The 20,895-nt window shown below is 46.0% G+C and overlaps 1 protein-coding gene and 1 long non-coding RNA gene across 2 annotated transcripts in view; one reads left to right on the plus strand and one right to left on the minus strand.

Annotated features, from left to right (window-relative positions):
* Positions 1–8,660: 8,660 nt before the first annotated feature.
* Positions 8,661–13,853, minus strand: TRIL (TLR4 interactor with leucine rich repeats). The gene has a single exon (XM_046668829.1). It carries the CDS (start codon positions 13,393–13,395, stop codon positions 10,963–10,965), a length of 2,433 nt encoding a protein of 810 aa, XP_046524785.1. The 5' UTR covers positions 13,396–13,853; the 3' UTR covers positions 8,661–10,962.
* A 291-nt stretch (positions 13,854–14,144) lies between these two features.
* Positions 14,145–20,895, plus strand: part of LOC124243238 (uncharacterized) — a 29,765-nt gene continuing 23,014 nt past the window's right edge. Inside the window, exons 1-4 of the long non-coding RNA XR_006889653.1 lie at positions 14,145–15,740; positions 16,173–16,285; positions 16,868–17,050; positions 18,320–18,478. This is a non-coding gene — a long non-coding RNA (uncharacterized LOC124243238). The remainder of the gene's footprint in view (positions 15,741–16,172; positions 16,286–16,867; positions 17,051–18,319; positions 18,479–20,895) is intronic.

Here is a 20,895-nt window from a genome sequence, read left to right on the forward strand (position 1 = left end):
CAACTCCACACGGTTACAGGCTAACAGAAGATTTGTATCCACTTCTGGACATGAATACTATTTATCTCAGTCTTGAGTGTTCTTCTGACATGATGTCTAGCACTCAAATTAAAACTTAGAAGACTTATAAAACTTACAAGACAAAAACCATGAGGGCAGCCCCCATGTTCTAGAGGTTAAGTTTAGGAGTGCTCCACTTCCGTAACTGGAGTTCGGTTCCCAGGCACAGACCTAAACCACTCAACTGTCAATGGCCAGGCTGTGGCAGCAGCTCACATTCAAGAAGAGGAAGATTGGCAGCAGATGTTAGCTCAGGGTGAATCTTCCTCAGCAAAAAAAAGAAAAAGAAAAAAAAAAGAAAAAACAACCTACTTTTGAAAGATAAAGCAATCAATAAAACTAGACTCAGAGATGGCCTAGATGTTGATACTATTGGAAAGGGACTTTAACATAATTAAGATTAATATATTAAAATATCTACTGGAGGGTCAGACTGGTGGTGCAGCAGTTAAGTTCAGCTTCGGCAGCCTGAGGTTTGTCAGTTCGGATCTCAGGTGCAGACCTAAGCACAGCTTGTCAAGCCATGCTGTGGCAGGCGTCCCACATAGAAAGTAGAGGAAGATGGGCACAGATGTTAGTTCAGGGCCAGTCTTCCTCAGCAAAAAGAGGAGGATTGGCAGTGGACATTAGCTCAGGGCTAATCTTCTTGGGAAAAAAAAAAAGATCTAGTGGAAAGTTACATAACATGCATGAATGGATACAGAATTTCAACAGAGAGGTAGAAATGTTTTTAAAAAGAAACAAAAGAAATGCTAGGGAAAAAAGATATCAGAGAGGAAAACTTTCTTAAGGGGCTACTTAGCAGACTGGAACCAGTTAGAAAAAGATCAATAAAACTTAAAGATAGATCAATAGAAATTATCCAAGCTGAATTGCACAGATTTTAAAAATATAGCAGAAAAAAGAACTATGGAATATGTAAGAGCTATGTAGGACAATATTAAATGGTCTAACATATACCATAATTAGATTTCCAAATGAAGAAGAGAAAGAAAGCAGGACAGAAGAAATATTTCAAATGGCCAAGAATTTCCTAAAATAATTGAAAGACAACCACAGATCCAAGAAGCTCAGAGACAGCTAAGCAGTTAAAACAATGTTTAAAACACATGGCTACACCACAAGCAAACTTCTGGGAACGAACTTAAAGAGAAAAATCTTGAATGCAGCCACAGCAAAGAGACATTATATGGACAAACCAATGTAAGAATTAGAGCAGACTCCTTGTCAAAAGATAAGCAGGCTAGAAGGCAATGGAGAAACAGTTCTAAAGTACTGAACGAAAAAAAGTCAATGAAGAATTCTCCACCCAAGGAAAATATCTTGCAAAACAAAGATATTTTCTCACGAAAGACAATTCATTGCCAACAGAATTTCACTAAAAGAATGTTAAAGGTAGTTCTTCAGGCAGAAGGCATATGATACCATATAGAAATTGGGACTTACCCCAAAAGTTGGAGGGCACCAAAATTATTTTTTAAAATGAGGATATATATATGTTATACTTTTCTTATACATAACAGACTTAATGTGAAAGATTGAATGCTTTCTCCCTGAGATTAGCAATGAGGCAAGAAAGCCTTCTCTCACCGCTTCTGTTCAACATTGTGTTGTTGTTTCCAGCCAGTGCAATGAGGCAAAAAAGGGTATAAAGGACATATTGATTGGAAGGAAGAAATAAATCTATCTTTATTACAGATAATATGATTACATACATAAAATATCCAAAAGAACCTACCAAAGAGCTACTAGAATTAAGTTTAGCAAGTTCACAGGAGACGCGGTCAAGGTATAAAAACCGACTTTATTTCTATATACTAGAAATGGACAACTGAAAATTGAAGTTTTTAAAAGTACCATTTACAATAGCACCAAAAATATGAACTATTTAGAAATAGAGCTGACAATATGGGTGCAACATTTGTAGGTTGAAAACTATAAGATATTTATGAGAGAAATTTAGAAGAACTAAACAAATTGAGAGCTATACTGCATTCACAGATCAAGCGGCAGTATCAAGATGTCAATTATCCCCAAGTTGTCTATAGATTGAATGCAATCTAAATAAAAATCCCACCAGGCATTTATTTTTGGTAGCAATAACAAGCTGATTCTAAAATTTATATGGAAAATCCAAAAAGCTAATTAGCCAAAATCAACTTTGATAAAGGAGAAGATCTGAATGATTCATACTGCCTGGTCTCAAGACTTACTATGTAAGCAAGACAATTTGGCATTGGCATAAGGCTGGACATATGGATCGATGGGTCAGAATGGAGTTTCAAGAAACAGATGCACATACAGGGTCAGTCGCTTGTTTTCAACAAAGTTGAAGAGATCTTTCAATGGAGAAAAATTTGTTTTTTCAAGAATAGTTGACAGATAAGTGGATACATATATGCAAAAAAAAAGTTAACCTTGCTTGATTTATATCTCACACCATATACAAAAATAATTTTGAAATGGACCATAGGCCTAAATGTAAAGAAAACCTGCTGGGAAAATGAAAAGGTAAATCATAGACTGGGAGAAATATTTGCATGACATCTATTTGACAATGGACTCATATCCAGAATATATGAAATATTCTTATAATTCATTTATAGGAATATAAAGAATCCAATAAAAACCAAAAGATTTGAACAAACATGTTACCAAAGAGATGCAAGTGGCAAATAAATACATGAAAAATAGTCTCAATATCATTTGTCATGAGAGAAATGCAAATTAAAACCAAACAAGGTAACACTACACAACTATTAGAATGACTTTTTTTAAAAAAGGAAAAACCATAGACCTCTAGCAAGTGTGTGAAACAACTGGAAATCTTATACATTGCTACTGAGAATGCAAAATGGTATGGCTACTTGGGAAAACAGTTCGGCTGGTTCGTATAAAGTTAAACACACACCGAACATCCTAGTCCCACTCCTAGGTATTTACTGAGGAGCAATGAAACACATGTCCACACAAAGACTTGTATGCAAATGTTTTAGCTGCTTTGTTCATAACAGCCCCAAACTGAAAACAACCCAAATGTCCACTCAGTGGTGAATGGATAAACAAAGTGTGGCACATCCACACAACGGAATACTACTTAGCAACAGAAAGGAATGAACTACCGATACATGCAACAAAATGGATGAATCTCGAAGCACTATGATGAGGGAAAAAGGCAGACACAAAATGCTACATACTGTATATGGGGTCGGCCCCATGGCCAAGTGGTTCAGTTCACGCCCCCCGCTTTGCTGGCCTATGGTTTCGTCAGTTCGGATCCTGGGTGCGGCCATGGCACCACCCATCAAGCCACGCTGAGGTGGCATCCCACATGCCACAACTAGAAGGACCCACAACTAAAAATACACAACTATGTACTGGGGAGTTTTGGGGAGAAAAAGGACAAATAAAATCTTTAAAAAAAATACTACAGACTGTATAACTGCTTGTACACGCAATTCTCAAAGATGCAAAGCTATAGGGACAGAAGTCAGATCTGTGATTTCCAGGGGCTGGAGTCAGGGGGAAAAGAATTGACTATAAAGGAACTTTTTGTTGTGATGGAAATGCTCTATATCTTTTTTTTTTTAAGATTTTATTTTTCCTTTTTCTCCCCAAACCCTCCCCCGCCCCCAACATGGCTCTGTATTTTTAGTTGCGGGTCCTTCTAGTTGTGGCATGTGGGATGCCGCCTCAGCATGGCTTGATGAGCGGTGCCATGTCCCCGCTCAGGATTCCAACCGGCAAAATCCTGGGCTGCTGAAGCGGAGGGGGCGAACTTAGCCACTCGGCCATGGGGCCCGCCCCCAGAAGTGCTCTATATCTTGATTGTGGTGGTGGCTAAATGACTACATATGCATTTGTGAAAACCAATGGAAACTGTACATTCAAAAAGGGTAAATTTGACTGTATGTAAATTATACTCCAATATATCTTACTTTAAAAAAAGAGAATAAAATCAAACCAAAGAAAATGGAGTGAGAGAAAGAAAAAAGGAAAGAGAAATAATAATAACATGACCAATTAAATGCATGGTCCTACATTAAACCAGGAGGATAATAGCTAAAAAGGGCATTATTGGGACCCTTGATAAATTTTGACTATGGATCGTGGATTAGATAACAGCATTTTATCAGTGTTAAATTTTCTGATCTTGATATTTGTACTACGATTATTTAAGAGGATGTCCTTGTTCTAGGGAAATATTTAGGTATAAAGGAGCACAATGTCTGCAGTTAACTCTTAAATAGTTGAGAGAGAGCATGATAAAGCAAATGGGGCAAAATATTAACAATGGTACAGCTGGTTAAAAAGTAGAGAGAACTTTTCTGAACTATTCTTGCAACTTTTTTGGTAAGTTTAAAATTATGTTTTGTTTCAAAGAACCACATAAGAAAAAAAGAGGATAATAATGAGCAATATCAACAAGATATAAGGAAGAACAGCCTAAGTAGAATTAAGCACAAGGCAAAAAACAAACAAAAAGCAATGTGTGTCAGTGCGTCTAACAATCAAAATAAAAATAGGGGGCCAGCCCAGTTGCACAGTGGTTAAGTTCACGTGCTCCCCTTCAGTGGCCCAGGGTTCGCCAGCATGGACCCCAGCATGGACCTATGCACTGCTTATCAAGCCATGCTGTGGCAGGCATCCCACATAGAAAGTAGAGGAAGATGATGGGCACAGATGTTAGCTCGGGGCCAGTCTTCCTCAGCAAAAAGAGGAGGATTGGTGGCAGATGTTAGCCCAGGGCTAATCTTCCTCAATAAAAAAAAAATAATAAAATAGGAAAAGCATATGACCAAATTAGGTGTGAAGGTAGTAAGAATACAAAAATAAGATCTCACAAAAAGCAAACTGTATTCTTCTCAGAGCCAGTCACCCTCTTCCTTGGCACACAGAAGAATGCCATGGAGTCAAATACTGTCAGAGAGTCTTTCAAAATAAAAGGGAAGCAGAGGCTGACACCTGAAGAGTGGGCCAGAGCAGATGAGGGTCCGGGGATACACTTAGCCCTTTCTTCGCTGGGGAGCCCTTCCTGAAGAACGAGGAGTCGTAAATGGCAGAGGTAAGAAAAGACGCACAAGTAGGTACATTTTTCATGTTTGATAAGCACCCCCGAAGAAGAAATAGAAGCTGTGCACTTGTAGCAAGGGAGCAAAAGACTGAAGAGAATGACTAGAAAACATCAAACAAACTAAAAATGTTAAAAAAGACTCCCCACCTCCACCGTCAATACACACATACATAAAGCTACGACCACCAACGATACACTTGGAATGTTAGGTGTGATTACCAATTCAAAAGACAAAACATTGCTCAAGGGGTAAAAAAGGTAATTTATGGCATGGAGAAAAGGGGCAGGGGGCACAGGAGGAGGATCTGGGAAGATGAGTATAGTTGATCTTCATTATTCATACATTATGTATTTGTGAACTCACCTTACTCACCAAAATTTATTTGTGACCCCAGAATCAATACTCTGCTGCAGCTTCACGGCCTTTCAAGGATGTGCACAGAGAAGTGGAAAATTTGAGCAGCCTGTGCTTGTTCCCAGCTGAGGCTGAACAAGGCGATGTTTCGCCTTCTCGTTTCAGCTCTCATTCCGTAAACAAGTGTCCTTTACAGTCTACTCGGGGCCACATTTTTTACATTTTCATGCTTTTTGTTGGTGATTTTGCTGTGTAAAAGGGCTCCCAAGCATAGTACTGTAACGCTGGCTGGTGTTCTAAGCACAGAAAGGCTGGGATGTGTCTTAGGGAGAAAATATGTGTGTTAGATATGCTTCGTTCAGGCACAAGTTATAGTGATGTTGGGCGTAAGTTCAATGTTAACGAATCTACAATATATGTTAAACAGAAACACATAAAATAAGGTTATGTGCTGATAGGTTGGTGAAAGTCTTGTGACCAGAGGCTCGCAGGAACCTAACCCTGAATCTCCCCTAGGAGCCATGGTTCGGTATTCACTAATTCAGTGTTTGCTGTGAACCAACAGAACATAACTGCCGCGAATAAGGACAATTGACTGTTTGGAGGAAACACTTCTAACTCATGTTAGTAGTCAGTTGAGGACATTGTGTATGGAAGGAAATCAGGGGTTTTGTCAACAGAGACAGTTAAGGCTGAAAACAAACATCACAACATGTTAACTGTTACTGAGTGGTACTGATATGGGTGTTTGTTATTATTCACAATCATTTTAATTTCCTAAAGTAAAAATCCTTAGAAGGACATCACAGTTGGGAGAGAAGGGAATAAGAAGGTGGTCACTTTTCAAAGTATGTCTCCACAGGCTGCAGTGTACGTATGCTAAGAGTGAAGTGTGAAATTAGCTGTAGGGTAAGTGTTACTTAATCAAAAACTGTGAGTTGGAATGGTGAATAACTGCTATGCGACCACAGCTGGTCTCAACACAACAGTGCTGCCACATCTCGGCAGTAACTACAGCACAGGGCTGGTATTAGAAAGCTTTGGTGAGTTTGAAAGGAATGTTACGGATTTACATAGTCAGGAGATGCTGTTTCTTGAAATGCTGGTGTGCAACAATTTATTTCTGTCCAGCATCTGATGCCAGTTCACAGTCAAATTATAAAGCCATGTTTCGGTGTCAAAAAGGAATCACGCCACCGGTAGCTTCAAATCTCTCAAACAGATGTAATGGGATATTTAGGTGCTCCGCCCCAAGTTAAAGTGACCAGGTATCAGGAAGCTACATTTTTGTCCTAAGTATTTCAGTAATTAATGTAAAGTATAATCTCCAAATACCTGTCTCCCATGAAAAATGAAAAGAATACTATTTGCCACATGATTGAGAAGGGTGAAGTCCCCTGAAATCCCTGGAAAAAAGCATTTGTGCATACAAAGTATCTGTTTAAGTAAACAAAGAGTAAAAGGACAGTTGGAGAAGCTATCAGTAAGTTAACCGGGAGGGTGGGCACGATACAAGCAAGACCCTTCACCCAGCCTTAGCTCCAATCTAAAGGATGAATTAACTTCTGCCAAGAGTTTAATAAACATAGAAAAGTTTGCTCAAATGCTAGTATATTCACTTTTTTTAAGTAATGAGAAAGTATTTCAAGAGCTATCCTTCCACGTTCAGTTATGGAAAAGGCTCAATGAACCAGAATAAGAGAGGAACGGTTCCTATCATCTCATTATCTGAATTTTTTGATTGGTTAGGGTTCAAGCAGAAATGACTTATCCATGAAATTTCTAAAATATATCACACATCTTGCTGCCCTCTGCAAAGGAGAATACTGTTCTAATAACACATCTAATATGTATTGAACACCTGCCGTGGACCCGTTGCTGTCACACACTGTTTGCTCCCCACAATAGCAGCATGCAGTCAGGACTTCAGGGTTCCCACTTTAACTGCTGCAGCAACTGAGGCACAAAAAAATTAACTCGAGAGAATGAACGCAATCTCAGCTGACTAAGATTCTTTCATCACTTCCTTAAGATCGTTCTGGACTTTAACGATGCTGCCATTCTCTGAGATGGTGAATGTACAGGACTGAGCAGAAATCTGATTTGATCCTGGGTCATGGTCTGGAATTTTGAATAAACTTCTGGCATTAGAACACTTCATTGTCACTTCTCTCCAAGTCTCAGAAGCACGAGGGGCCACACTACAAAAAAGAAGTACACTACAAATACCAGCTAATCCAGTGTCTATTTTAATGGTTTCTTAATATACAGTTAATGGCCCGTATCGCTGTATTTCTGGTGAAAATCAGGTGCATGGCTAATTAGTAAAGGTTTTCTGCTCACATGCTAATTATTACCTGGCAGCATGGCAAAATGATCTGCTCTATGAAAGCAATCTTACTGGTTGAGCTGAGGGTACCACCACATTCCAGACTGCTTCAATGGCTCTTTAATTGAACACTCCTGTCTCATACAAAGTTCATGCTTTTTTCTTCAGGAATTTTATCTTTTCATAATCTTTGTAATGGCAAAAATGGCCTCCAGCTCAAGATAATTCCTTCTTATTATTGACCAGGAGAGTCAAAGCGCTTGACTTTTTTTTTGGTGACAAAGATTCGCCCTGAGCTACATCTGCTGGCAATCTTCTTTTTTTTTTCTCTCAAGGAAGACGAGCCTTGAGCTAAATCCACGCTAATCTTCCTCTACTTTGTATATGGGACGCCTCCACACCATAGCTGATAAGTGGAGTAGGTCTGCGCTTGGGATCTGAACCTATGAACCCGGGCCGCTGAAGCTCAGCCCACAGAACTTTAACCACTCTGCCACGGGCTGGCCCTGCAAATGGCTTGACTTTTAACTCAGTTTCCTTTAAACAGCCTGCTGAGACCGATCATCTTGCTGTCACTGGTGTTTTAACAGTGTTTTCACATCATGGCTGACCACCTGCTTTTAGAGACATCTCACTGGTTCTTGGGGCCAAAGTCACACAACCATTTTTTTAAAATACAGTCCATTCTCTACCACGGAAATGGAAAGAAAAAAAACATTGAAAGAGGACAGAAAGACTTCGAGCTTATGTTTCATTTTCTTTGATGAAAACTGCTGTAGAAAAATGCACTGTATCATTGCAAGAGTGTATAAAATATTTGGAAACTCCAACAATAAAACATCTCCATTAGTAAGTGGGTTTATTGACATAACTGAATATAACAATGTATAACATTTATTCACTTCCCACTGAAAGACTTTCCAGTGAAACTGTTTTTACATAGATCCAAGCATTAAGCATTTTCAGGGACGTTCTGCCATCAGAAGGGTAGGTGGTAGGAAGAACCAGAGGTCTTTTCCAGACTTTCCATGGGACTCGATATTACACTCCTGGCCAAAAGAGACAGCTAGGAGATGTACTCGCTCTATGAATGAAAAAAGCTAGGAGCACGAAAGGTGCAAGATAGCCTGAAGTTTGCAAAAAAGAGCGAACTACACCTCTCCCATGTACCAAAATGCCCAGAATCTCAAACAAGCCCTGGAAGCACACTAAGAAGGACAGTCTATTTCCTGTGGTTTATTAAGTTTTGACCCACAGATGAGACTGCCAGAAGAAGCAGCTGTACTTTAAGTGGTCTGGACATTTACTCATCTGAATATAAATAAAGATCAGCTCATTTAGATCCCTGGGTCCCTGATCAGCTGTTGTGACAAGGGCAAGCCTGGTTCAGCGGAGGCCAAACAAAAAACGAATGGGCTGCGGTTGAAGGACCCCTGGACTATGACAGATTCCCTGAGTCATCAGGACCCTCAGGGGCTTAAAGCCCTAAACAGAAGATTCACTGTTAGCCTTAGCACCATTGCAGTGGCCTCCACCCCACCCCACTGCCCATAAACCCATAAGCACGGTGAATATAGCTGTGTACACCCTCTTGGTGACTGCATTTTTAGACCACACACAAAATTATTACTGTAAACCAAAGCACTACATGTAGTGATCAACACGTACTTCATAAATATCAGGGAACAAAAGTATCCCAAATAGTTGAAAACAACTGAGCAAATAAAGTCTAACCCTAAGTTTAAAACAAAAACATTTAAGAGAAATACTGCAATTATTAACTAAAAGATAAAATTTAATAACAGTAAAACACTGGGTAGTGGAGGGATCAATTTGCAAAATATATAATTATTTCACAGTGAGGTTTAAGTACTCAAAACAATCTTCTGGTTTTAGTACAAACAGACAACCATTGATGTACACTTTTTCACATTTTTTCCAATAATTTCCTCCCCTCTACTATTTCCTATAGAGTAAGACATTAATGTGATCAAACGTTGCGTTATCAACTGACAATCACCTTTTGCTCCCCTCCTATTAGGAAATTACCTTTATCACTTAACTGTGCAACTCAAGAGAAATAGGCACAGTCATCTGTGTGTCACTGATAAAAACATGAGAAATACCACATCACATTTATTCCAATCTGGACACATTGTCAGCAGTGTGGTAAGTGAACTAGAATGCTAGCATTCCCTACGGGGTCATCAGTTACACACACATTACATTCTTTTATCAAGTCTGGCATTGAAATTTCTTTTTCCATATATAGGTTTAAAAAATAAAATTAAAAAGCCACAGGAGCAACCCTGACAGAGAAGTCTTGCATGCAGCCTTCTCCTGAGAAAGTATGGGATCTTAGTTAACCCTACGGTTAGCAAACGTTCTTGTGGTGTTAATGTCAAAAAGAAAATAGTTGAACGGCCCGGCTCAACTAAAATAGTTCTTGAGTTTATTCGTCAGTTTAAATGTCAGAGCTCTTCACATTGTTGAAAAAAAAATAGCGTCTCTAATTATTTAAACATTAAGTTATCCTGAACGTTCTATCAAGCAACACAAAAGAGTTCCTTGGCGAGTGTGTTAAACTTTACCACCTGTTTACAACATCACCCTTCTTGGCAGAGACCACCAGACCAGCGGAGTCAGTTGCCAAGCCTCCTGTGTAATGGTAATAAGTTCCTTTTTCCTTAAATAGAAACAAAACTCCTTTGTTTGACACTAAACAAACAAAAAGCATGCACCCAAATCTCTTTCTGGCCACGTTGGGGGCACAAGCACCCTTTTCTACCCCAAAGAGGGCCAGGCTATTGTATGGCCGTGCCACATAAGCCATTCCCATAGCTGCACCAAGGTCTCCACTTAAAGAAGGCCTCCCACCTCTGGACCGCACCACCCCTTTGTCCCCTACTCTTGCCCTTGACCATTAATACCATCCACGTGGTTAAAAAGTGAGTACTGGGAATTGAGCGGTGGTGCCGAATTGGCTGGCTGTCCCCTTTGGCCTCTCTGGCAAGTGCACAGAAGGTGGAACGGAGAAGGTCTGATAAAATGATTATCTTCCCCTGAGGTGGGTTGAGGGGCCCCGTGGAGAGGTGACTCCTCAAGGCCAATGAGATGGTCTCCACACCCTTGGAGGCCCAGCAGCTAGTCAGCAAATCGCTGCAGGAGATGGTCCTCCCGCCTCAGGCTGCCACCTGCGCCGCCGCCCGAGCTCTCCATGAAGCGGTCGCAGGGGAACTCGATGAGGTCGGCCTCGCTAAGCGCGCACACGGTGGCGCGCGGCCGGTGCGACTGGAACCCAGAGAAGTCGGCCGACACGCCGGTGCCCATGGAGCGCAGGGGCCGGCGCGTGGAGTACATGTGGCGAACGTGGACGGGGGCCCCGCCCTTCCGCCTGGCCCGGAGCTTCCTCCGCAGCCAGCGTGATGCCCAGGCCACTAAGGCCAGGAGCACCAGCAGCGCGTTGACGGCCAGCAGGGCCAAGGTCAGCATTTGGTAGTCGACGCTGCTCTGGCTCCCAGGCTCAGGTAGGGTGACCAACCCGGCGCAATGGTCCCGGGGGGCCACCGGGCAGACCCGGCCTCCGAGCACGCCCTCCACGCACACCAGGTAGGGGGTGTCTCCGCGCAACTCGCGCAGCGTGGCCGAGTCGCTGCGCTCGGGCAGGTAGACGAAGCGGTGGAATTTAGGCTGCTGGCCAAAGCGATCAAAGAGCAAGCGGAAGCGCGCGCCGCCCAGCGGCCGGGGACTACGGTGCTCGCGCACCGCCCAGCGCACCGAGGCGCTGTCGGTGCCCACCGCCTCCACCGTCAGGTTGCACAGGATGAACTTGTTGAAGTCGCACGGGTCGGACACCAGCGGCGGCAGGCCGACTCCGCCGTCGGACTGGACGGCGCTCTCCTGCTGCTTTGCGACCAGGCGCTGCTTCGCCGCGCGCTGCCAGGGGTCGCCGGCGGGCGGTGGCGCAGAGGCGGGCGCGGCTGTCGGGGTGGGCTCCACGCGGACAGGATTGGCCGGAGTTGGACGTCCCCGCTCGGGCTTCTCGAGCAGGTCAAGGGGGTGTGGCGCCGGGCCCGCGGCTGCAGCGGCGGAGGGGCCGGGCTGCTGGAGGCCCGGACCCCGTCGGCTCAGCCTCAGGGCGCTGCGGTTGCCCAAGAGCTCTCTGGCGGCTCCATCCCAGGTTACCCCAGGCAGAAATCGCCCCCGCTGCTGTGGCTGCGGCGGCAGCTCCTTCGCGAGGCCACCTGCAGGGGGCGCCATCTCCTTCCCCGCGGCTGTGGGTGAGGGCCGCGGCTTGCTGAAGGCAGTCGGGGACACCGAGGGCGAGGGATCTGCGCAAGACCCGTTCTGCAGTTGCTGGTCATCCAGGTAATCCAAGTACTTGCCCCGCAGGGCCGGGGGGTGGCGACACTGCACGAAGACGGTGAGAAGCCGGCCTTGCGAGTGCCAGTCACCCATCCAGCGCTTCAGGCCCCGCAGCCGGCAGTCGCAGGTCCAGCCGTTGCCGTCTAGATCCAGCCGATAGAGGGCCGGGCTGGCGGCGAAGATGTCCCCGGAGAGGGCGCTGAGCGCGTTGTCGCGCAGGCTGAGCTCGCGCAGCCGGCCCAGGTGACCAAAGATAGTGGGGTGCAGAGCAGACAGCTCGTTGCCGCTCAGGTCCAGCGCCTCCAGGCTGTGCAGAGGCTCCAGCAGGGCCATGGGCAGCTGGCTCAGCCGATTGCCCTCCAGGCGCAGCTCGCGCAGGGCCTCCAACCCCCAAAAGGCCTCTGGCGCGAGGTGCGTGAGCTGGTTGCCCCTGAGTGAGAGTAGGCCAAGGCGTGGCAGATGCTGAAAGACGCGCGGCCCGAGGTGCTGCAGGCTGTTGGCCGAGAGGATGAGGGTGGAGAGGGAGCGCAGGGGTGCGAAGGTGGCCGCATGGCGTAGGGAGGGCTGCAGCTCATTAGCAGAGAGATTGAGGAAGCGTAGCTTGCCCAGCTGGGCGAAGGCGTTCTTGCCCAGAAAGCGTAGCCGGTTGGACTCCAGATGTAGATAGAGCAAGTTACCCAAGGGTGCGAAGACCGCGTCCGGCAGCGCCCCCAGGGCGTTCCCGTCCAGCCGGAGCTTGACCAGACTCTCCAGGCCCTCGAAGGAGCCGCGGCTTAGGCGACCGATCTCGTTCCCGTTGGCGTAGAGGATGCGCAGTTTGCGCAGCGGGGCCAGCGTGCCCGGGGCGAGCGCCTGCAGGAGGTTGTTCCCCAGGTAGAGCTCCTCCAGCCTCGAGAGCTTCTCGAAGGTCTTGGGGTGCAGAAAGCGGATCTGGTTGTACTGCAGGTCAAGCCGTCTGAGTTGCCCCAGGCGGTGGAAGTCGAAGGCCGTGATGTTGGTTATGAAGTTGCCGCCGAGGCTGTAGGTGAGCACGTCCTGGGGGCTCGGCAGCGAGCTGGTCTTGGGCACGGCGCGGAGACCCCTGTTGGTGCACAGGAGGTGCTGGGGGTGCTGGCAGTCGCAGCGCTCCGGGCACACGGGCTCGGCCCGCGGGGGGAGCGCGAGGCAGCCGCACACCACGAATAGGAAGCGCACGGCGCGGGCAGCCTCCATCGCTGCCCGCCCTGCGCGCTGAGGCCGGATCGTCCTCTTGGCCCGCCGGCTCTGTGTCTCCTATGCATTCCCCTTGGCCTGGCCAGAGTCACTAAATGGCCTCTTTCGGACTTCGCTGCGCGGTCCAGCCCCTCCTCTGCCCTTTGTCTGGTGGCTGGCCCGGGTCTCTGCAGGCGGGCTTCGCCTGGCCAAGTCAGGAGACGCAGGGCGCTCCGCGAGCTCCGGGTGCTACTTGTTGCATTTCTGCAGAAAACTCTTTCTCCGGGTGCGCGTCGGGGGGGCGGAGGGAGGGAGCAAGACCTGAGCTTTTTGTTTGCAGCTTGAGTCCGGAGAGCTGGATTCCCTGGCACGGATTCTCTCCGCCGAGCGGATTCCCCAGCTGCAGGCGGGAGCCCTTCCAAGAGCTCCTCGGGGCGCGGCTTGGCCACAGCGCTCCGGCGGCTCGGCCCCCGCAGCCCGCGCCTCCTTGCTCGCGGTCCCGGACCGGGAGCGCGGCCTCGGTGGAGCAGCTGGGGGAGGAGCCGGGGGTGCGCAGTCTGCGTCCGGAAGAGACCCAAGTCGGCGAGTGGCGAGCAAACCGGGCGGAAATTCGTTCTTCCCACACTCTGCCCCCCGGGGATGCAGGCGGAGAAAGAGGAGACGGCGGAGGGGGAACAGACCCCGGCAGGGGGAGCAGGAAACGCTAAGTGGCTCCGCGTCTGGTCAACCAGAGCCTGGGACGCCAAGTGAGAAAAGTAGGGATTAAAAACAGCTGTACGGGTCGGACGCGCAGGCTGGGGGCGGGAGTGGATTACCGGGCGAGCAAACGGGATTTGCAGACAGAGACCTTTTTATTTTAGACGAGTACACCAGTCGCTTCGGAACAGTGGGAGCGCGGCTCATCTCATTCGTTTTTAAGTCATTGGCTCTTCCAGGTGCCGCTCTGCGGGAAGTTGGGGCAGCACGGAGTCTGCCAGCGGTCTACAGGAAGTTTTGGGGAGCACAAGGTTGTCTGCAAAGAGCGGCGGTGGGCGTGGTCTACCGTCCGAAGACACTAGGTCGAGCCATTCTGACTGTTGCGTTTTTGGATTTTTGACATCATTTTGTACTGGTAGCCCAGGAGAGACACCGTCCCTTTTTAGGGATTTGAACTGAGTATTTGCTTAGCCCTGCCGTAGGCAAGAGCATGGAGAAAGCTCAGAACTGGTTCTACCATCGTGAAAGCGTATCTGTCAGATTTTGGTGATTTAGACCCATTAATTCTGCTGCAGTCTTAGAGCCCTTGGGGTAGGCTCTACACCTGTGCATGTATGTAATAACCCTCACAGACCCTCTAGTAACTGCCTGCCGGCCCCTCTGGCTTGATGCCTGGGTTTGCAGGGATCTTCAAAGTCTTTAGGCCCAAAAGTTCTCAGGCCTGGCTTAGTTGGGGAGGTAGTATCATTCATTATCAATGGAGAATGGAGCATTTATCAATGACTCCTTCGAGGGCAGCCCCTGCTGAGATTGAGGATGGGCAGGGAGTAGTTGTTCATTACTATTTGTTCATGCAAACTATCTTGCTAAAAAATAAAAGCCCCTTCTCCCTCCCACCCCAAAGTGTTCAGAAAATGTAATTTTAAGGACCTGTTCTGGGGTAAACTAAAGGAAAGAGACATAACCTCACCTCACGGGACTGGCAGTCTAGTGGGAAGGGCAAGGAAGGCATGAAAGGATTAAATAATAATTAAGGCAGTGGTATGAGAAAGCTGCGGAGATCCAGATGCTTTTTAATAATTCCACTGTTTGGCAGTGATTAATTGCCTCGTTTAGCAATTCTTATAGGCAGGTGATAGAGACAGGAGCTGAATTTAAGGAAGGATGAGGTCATTGGTGTGGTCAGAGAAGACTTAGGGTGAGCGGGGCCCCCGGCTCCAGGGAGGTAGTGGCGTTGGAGAACTAAGGGTGAGTAGGCAGTGAGATGTCCATGCAGGGCACAGGGAGCAGACTAAGTTTGCTTGTGGTTTGCTTTGAGTTTTGAATAAAGGATGAACTTGGGGGACCCAGTGTCTATCTTAACAAGATGAAAGATGAAATTACCCAGGTAATTTGGTAGTTTGGATTTTAGTTCTCATTGCGAGAAACTTATGAAACCCCTTTAGTTCTTGACTCCAGTCCTCCTTATGAAGGTATGGCTGTGCTAGAGAGTGAGACCTAAGCTTGCAATGTAGCACCAACTCTCCTGATCTGGACCCCAGAAGCTGTTAGGAGGACTTTCTGTCCTTGTGGCAACAGACATCATCCCAGTTTTTCAGAGGAAAGAATGCTAAGAAGCTGCTGGCTTTCAAATTGAACCACTGGTGGGGGCTGGCCCCATGGCAGAGTGGGTAAGTTCACGAGCTCCACTTTGGTGGCCCAGGGTTTCACTGGTTCGGATCCTGGGTGCGGACCTAGCATGGCTCATCAGGCCACGCTGAGGTGGCATCCCACGTAGCAGAACTAGAAGGACCTACAACTAGAATATTCAACTCTGTACTGGGGGGCTTTGGGGAGAAGAAGAAAGAAAAAAGATTGGCAATACATGTTAGCTCAGGCCCAGTCTTAAAAAAATAAAATAAAATAAAATAAAAAAATTGAACCACTGGATCTTCCTGGGATGGAGCTGTGGCAGCATGTGCTTTGAGCCCATAGCCTTGGGACACGCAAACAGCTTTCTGAGCAGGGGAGAGGTCGGAAGCTGGGAGGTGTGGTGTGGAAGAGGGAGAAGCAGAAATCAGACCCTCCTTGCATAAGCCTCTTCTCCTCCTGACTCTTCGCAGAAAACTTGCAGCGTGAGTGAGGACGGCAGGCGGTGTTCCCTCCGGGGGCCACTGTAGCTTGGAGTGATTGGTCCAAATCCCTGGGGACGTCTTTCCTTTATAGATGCCTCTAGGTAAGATTTACAGAGTTATCAGACCCCTGCAGATGTTCAGTATTTTTTAAAGTTTTGGCTGTCTTTGATATTATTGTCCAGTGTTTAATATTTCTACCAGGGGTCCCAGATTGCAGGTAGAAATAACATCATACATGGTTTCATGTCATAAGACAATTGCTTTTCCATAACATTCCATTTTGTTGAAGTAATCCATCTGCCGCGTGTCGTTAACCTTGTTTAAAATGGATATAGTGTGCCATATTTCAAGTAAGTATAAACAGTTTCTGGTAGGTGTCACCAGCACCCTCAATCTAGTTTCGCTAAGAGTAAGATTTTGAGATCTACAAAGCGATAGCACACCTGTGTGTGTTTGTGTGTGCATATAAATTCCTTCTGAAAAGTGTGACTTTTAACAAATGCTTCTTTAAACAAATGCTTCCCTTTTTAAAGGCATATAACCTGAGATCAACTTTACAAATGAATGACATTTACATAGCTCAGAGTACATTTATATGATATTTGTGCCTCCAGCGGTCTCCATTTCTGTGACACCACACGACCAGGTGTTTGATTTATTTTCAGACCATCTCTCTCTTCCAGGAATTAAAATGCTGTTTTGCTTGAATTCAGCGGTACTTAGAGCCCCTGGGAGTGAAGAGGTATAAAAGCAACTCCCACACTGCATTTGCATTTGGAATCCTGTTGCTGCTGGTGATCAGGAAGAAGCATTTAGAGAGAACTTGGCATGTGCCACATCCCAATGGGATGGGAATGCAGTGGCTGGTAAGACACGGGGTGCAGCAGCTTAGCGGGGAGGCTGGTGGGCAAGGAGCAGGTGCAGGGCCAGGTGAGAAGAGCTGTGGGAACTCTGAGGAGGGCACCTGGCCTGGCCTGAGAGCTTGGGGAAGGCTTCCAGAAGAGGGAGGTGCTGGGTATTACCTTGAAGAGGAGCAGAGCACTCAAGGAAGGAAGCCTGGGGACATGTGCATAAAAGTGAGTTAGGAACCTCCAAATCTGTCTGAATCTTTGTTGGTGAGATTTTTTTGACATCTGTATTTTTTAACAGTATCATACGACCTCGCTCATACAGTGACTTCCAAATAAACATTTCCTTATTCCTCTTTCAGTTGACATAGTCCTATTTGCACTGCAATGCCACAAAGTATTTCTGCCTAAATAAAGTAGGTGCTATGCAGAGAAAATGGTATCTATCTAGTTCTTGCCTTCTAGAACCTTGAAATCTGTGACAGTGGTTTATATGGGACATGTGTTGATAGAACATCCAGCCCAAGGTACTCACTTACATAACATGTACATGGCTGTTGTATAGATACTGTACACACAGCACGACTCTTGGACCAGGGCAGCCTGGGCCCTACCCTGGACCCTGTACTTTAGCAGACCGTGTTCCAGTCCTCCTCTGGCTGGGTCCCTCCCCATAAGGGCAAGATTTCAGGCTTTCCAAGGGATGTGCCCACCCACAGCCCACACCCCGACTCTTGCTTCAGCTTCCTGGGACCCTGGAATTCCCTGACCAACTGCCTAAGTCTTTGCAGGCCTTCTACCCATCTGTCCCGCTGGGGGCCAATCATGCCACGAGTATATATACCCCTAGGGCCAGGGGAAGGCCGAAGGGCAGCTGTGCAAAAAGAATCTGGAGGTGTGGGCTGGCATTTCCACTGGTCTGCCTGGGAGGCCTCTGGGTGACTCCTGGTAAGGCAGGAGCCAGAGCTGAGAAGAGGAGGGTGGGCCAGGGATCTCCTCTCATGCTCTGTCCCCTGGGCTTCTCAAATACTGGAGGCAGGCCTGTCCATATGTAGCATTTTAGGAGGAGAAAGTACATGCACTTTGATTCAGAAAGAACAAGGAGGAAAATTACAGGAGTTTGAAGGAAAGCATTTTTTAAAATGTAAATTCTACGTTATTATAACATAGGCTATGCCTAATTTTCTATAAAAAGCAATACTTTTAAGTAAAAGCAAGGACATAGTTATCTCCATTTGAATGCCTGTCTATTAACTGTGTAATGTCTTTGTTTATGGATGGATCCAGGCTTCCTCAGGTTCCAGGAGGTTCCAGTATTGATTATTCTTAAAGTATAATTTACACAATCATGTGTGGAAATCCAGGAAAGGATGCTGTTTGTAAGAGAAACAGGGGCTTCGTCGTTTCATTTTTGGAAATCTCGCCCTTTAAATCTCGAGCGCACTCGTAAGTAGTTTCAGAGGTCAGAAGCACAAGCAAGTTTGGGCTGGTTTCATGACACATATGTGTGCTGTAAGCGTTCTCGGGTGTTCTTGCCTGGGCATGGAATCTTCCTGGGCTTGCCAGGAGGTACAGTGCTTTCTTCCCAAGCACCCTGTGGTCTCCTTGATTTTGGCTGTAGAGGCAGATTCCAGGCCGTGTCTCCAGCAGCCCCCGGCACTGGCATGAGTTGACCCAGGCACTGCCCTGGTGCAGGGTGGGTTAGGGGAAGCAGGGCTCAGGCCAACCTCCCCCTGCAGGGAGAGCTAGCCAAGCTCCATGGGAGCAGCAGCCCAGAGCTTACTCAGGCAGCCTGCGGAGACCAGCAGCTGTTTCCTCACCCCATGTGAGCCACCCCCAGACAGGCAGTGTGGCCCCTGATACAGATGAAGTAGGAAACTGAGAATCCCCAGTGGCATGTTGTCAGATGGCCCCCGGAACTCTCTTTCTCTATCTGAATGAGATTCATCTTAGCCCCAGTCTATGAGGCAAGTTTCTTTGCCTTGGGGATTAGGAATATAAATATGGAATTAAGAGTATGCATAAGAGAACCACTGGTTTACGGATTGTCCATTTTTCCCCTTAAGAATATAAAGGAATGGAGATTCCCAGCTAGGTACAGCCTTATTAAATCAGAATCTCTGGGGGCGAAGCCCCAGCATCTGCATATATGGACCACCTCGTGATTTTTATGCACACTTAAGGTTAAGAAAACTTATAGACACTATTTCCAAAAGACCTGTTCATGTTTGGCTGATCATATCATATTGACGGTAATGATGACTGGCGCTCACACAGTGCTGTCGGCAGTAATCTAAGCACTCTGCATAAAGTAACTCATTTATTTCCACAACGACCTTGTGAGGTAGGGACTATTGTTGTCCCCAGCTTACAGAGGAGGAAACTGAGAAGGTATTAAAAATACAGGATCCTAGCCCACCTCCAGAGAGTCTGGTTCAGAACCTCCAGAATAGGGCCTTGGGATCTTTCTTTAGCACGTTCCCAGGTGTCTGAGGTATTTTCACTGAACAAGAATTCTTAAGGTCTTATTCAGACATTTCAGTGTCTGCTTTGCTAGGAGCCTGGGGATAGAAAGAGGAAGGAGACAAGGCCCATGGGTTCTGAGAGCTCAGCGTGGCTGGGGAGTTAAATGTATATAAGATGATAATCCAGGAGGATATTGCCGTCATAGAGGAATACAATGAGTGCAATTTGCTGTAAGAGCAATTGTCTTTTTTTTTGCAATTATCTTTTGAGAAGAAAATAATAAAGAACTAAAACCTTTGTAGAAAACATCAGTCCACATAACACTATGTGTTTAAGACTATTTACAATGTGACTGCTTCTACCACACTTGATGTCCGAGGAAAATCCTTATCTATCAGTTCAAAGAAACCTGATTATTTGAAACTGACCTGTATAAACAGATTGTATGTCTACAAGAACTGCAGTGAACTATGGGCATTTCTGCAAGCCAAAAAAGGAAAGGCAGTTGTTGACTGAGCATAATGACTTAGGAAATAAGGCAAATCCACATGCTGTTTATGGGTACGGTAGACAGTTTGTTTTTGCGTAACCGAGATTTTATAGCAGTAAGATAGTTATGTCTTCCCTTAGAATGAAATTGAGTCAGTAGCCTAAAGAAATGCCCTAGATATCAAAGTCTCTCTTAAATACTAAGATATTTGACGTCTCCAGGAACCAGACCTGTAGTTGTATTTTATGGTACAACTTTCCACTATTCTTTTACTTGGATTTCTTCATGCTACAGTAATAACATTTATTTAGCCATTTATATCCCCACCCAGCTGGAAGGGCAACAGCCTTGTTTATTTCATTTTTGCGGTACTCAGCAGCTGCTGTTGAATTGTCAAGGGGTTTTCAGAAAAAGCTAGAAGAAAATTTTCAAAAATGTTAACAGTTGTCTTTACATGCTGAGAAATGAATAATTGTTTACACTCTACTTTTTGGAATTTTCTAAATGATGTACAATTACTGTGTATTTCTTTGAAAAACAGTAGGGGCCAGCCCGGCAGTGCAGTGGTTAAGTTCGCACGTTCAGCCTGCAGTGGCCCAGGGTTTGCCAGTTCGGATCCTGGGTGTGGACCTACACACTGCTTGTCAAGCCATGCTGTGGCAGCATCCCACATATAAAGTAGAGGAAGGATGGGCATGGATGTTAGCTCAGGGCCAGTCTTCCTCACCAAAAAGAGGAGGATTGGAGCAGATGTTAGCTCAGGGCTAATCTTCCTCAATAAAAAAAATTTTAAGATAAATGCTTTCACATCTAATATTTGGTTTTAACCTCAACCTAAGTCTCACGAAGCAATTGGGTAAGGATTATTCATATCCCCAATTTGGAGGAGAGGATGCTAAAAACTAGA

This window comes from Equus quagga, chromosome 8 (assembly GCF_021613505.1).
Source record: "Equus quagga isolate Etosha38 chromosome 8, UCLA_HA_Equagga_1.0, whole genome shotgun sequence".
NCBI lineage: Eukaryota > Metazoa > Chordata > Mammalia > Perissodactyla > Equidae > Equus > Equus quagga.

Coding starts and splice junctions, on each gene's coding strand:
- TRIL (XM_046668829.1), bottom strand. CDS start 13,395: ATGGAGGCTGCCCGCGCCGTGCGCTTCCTATTCGTGGTGTGCGGCTGC.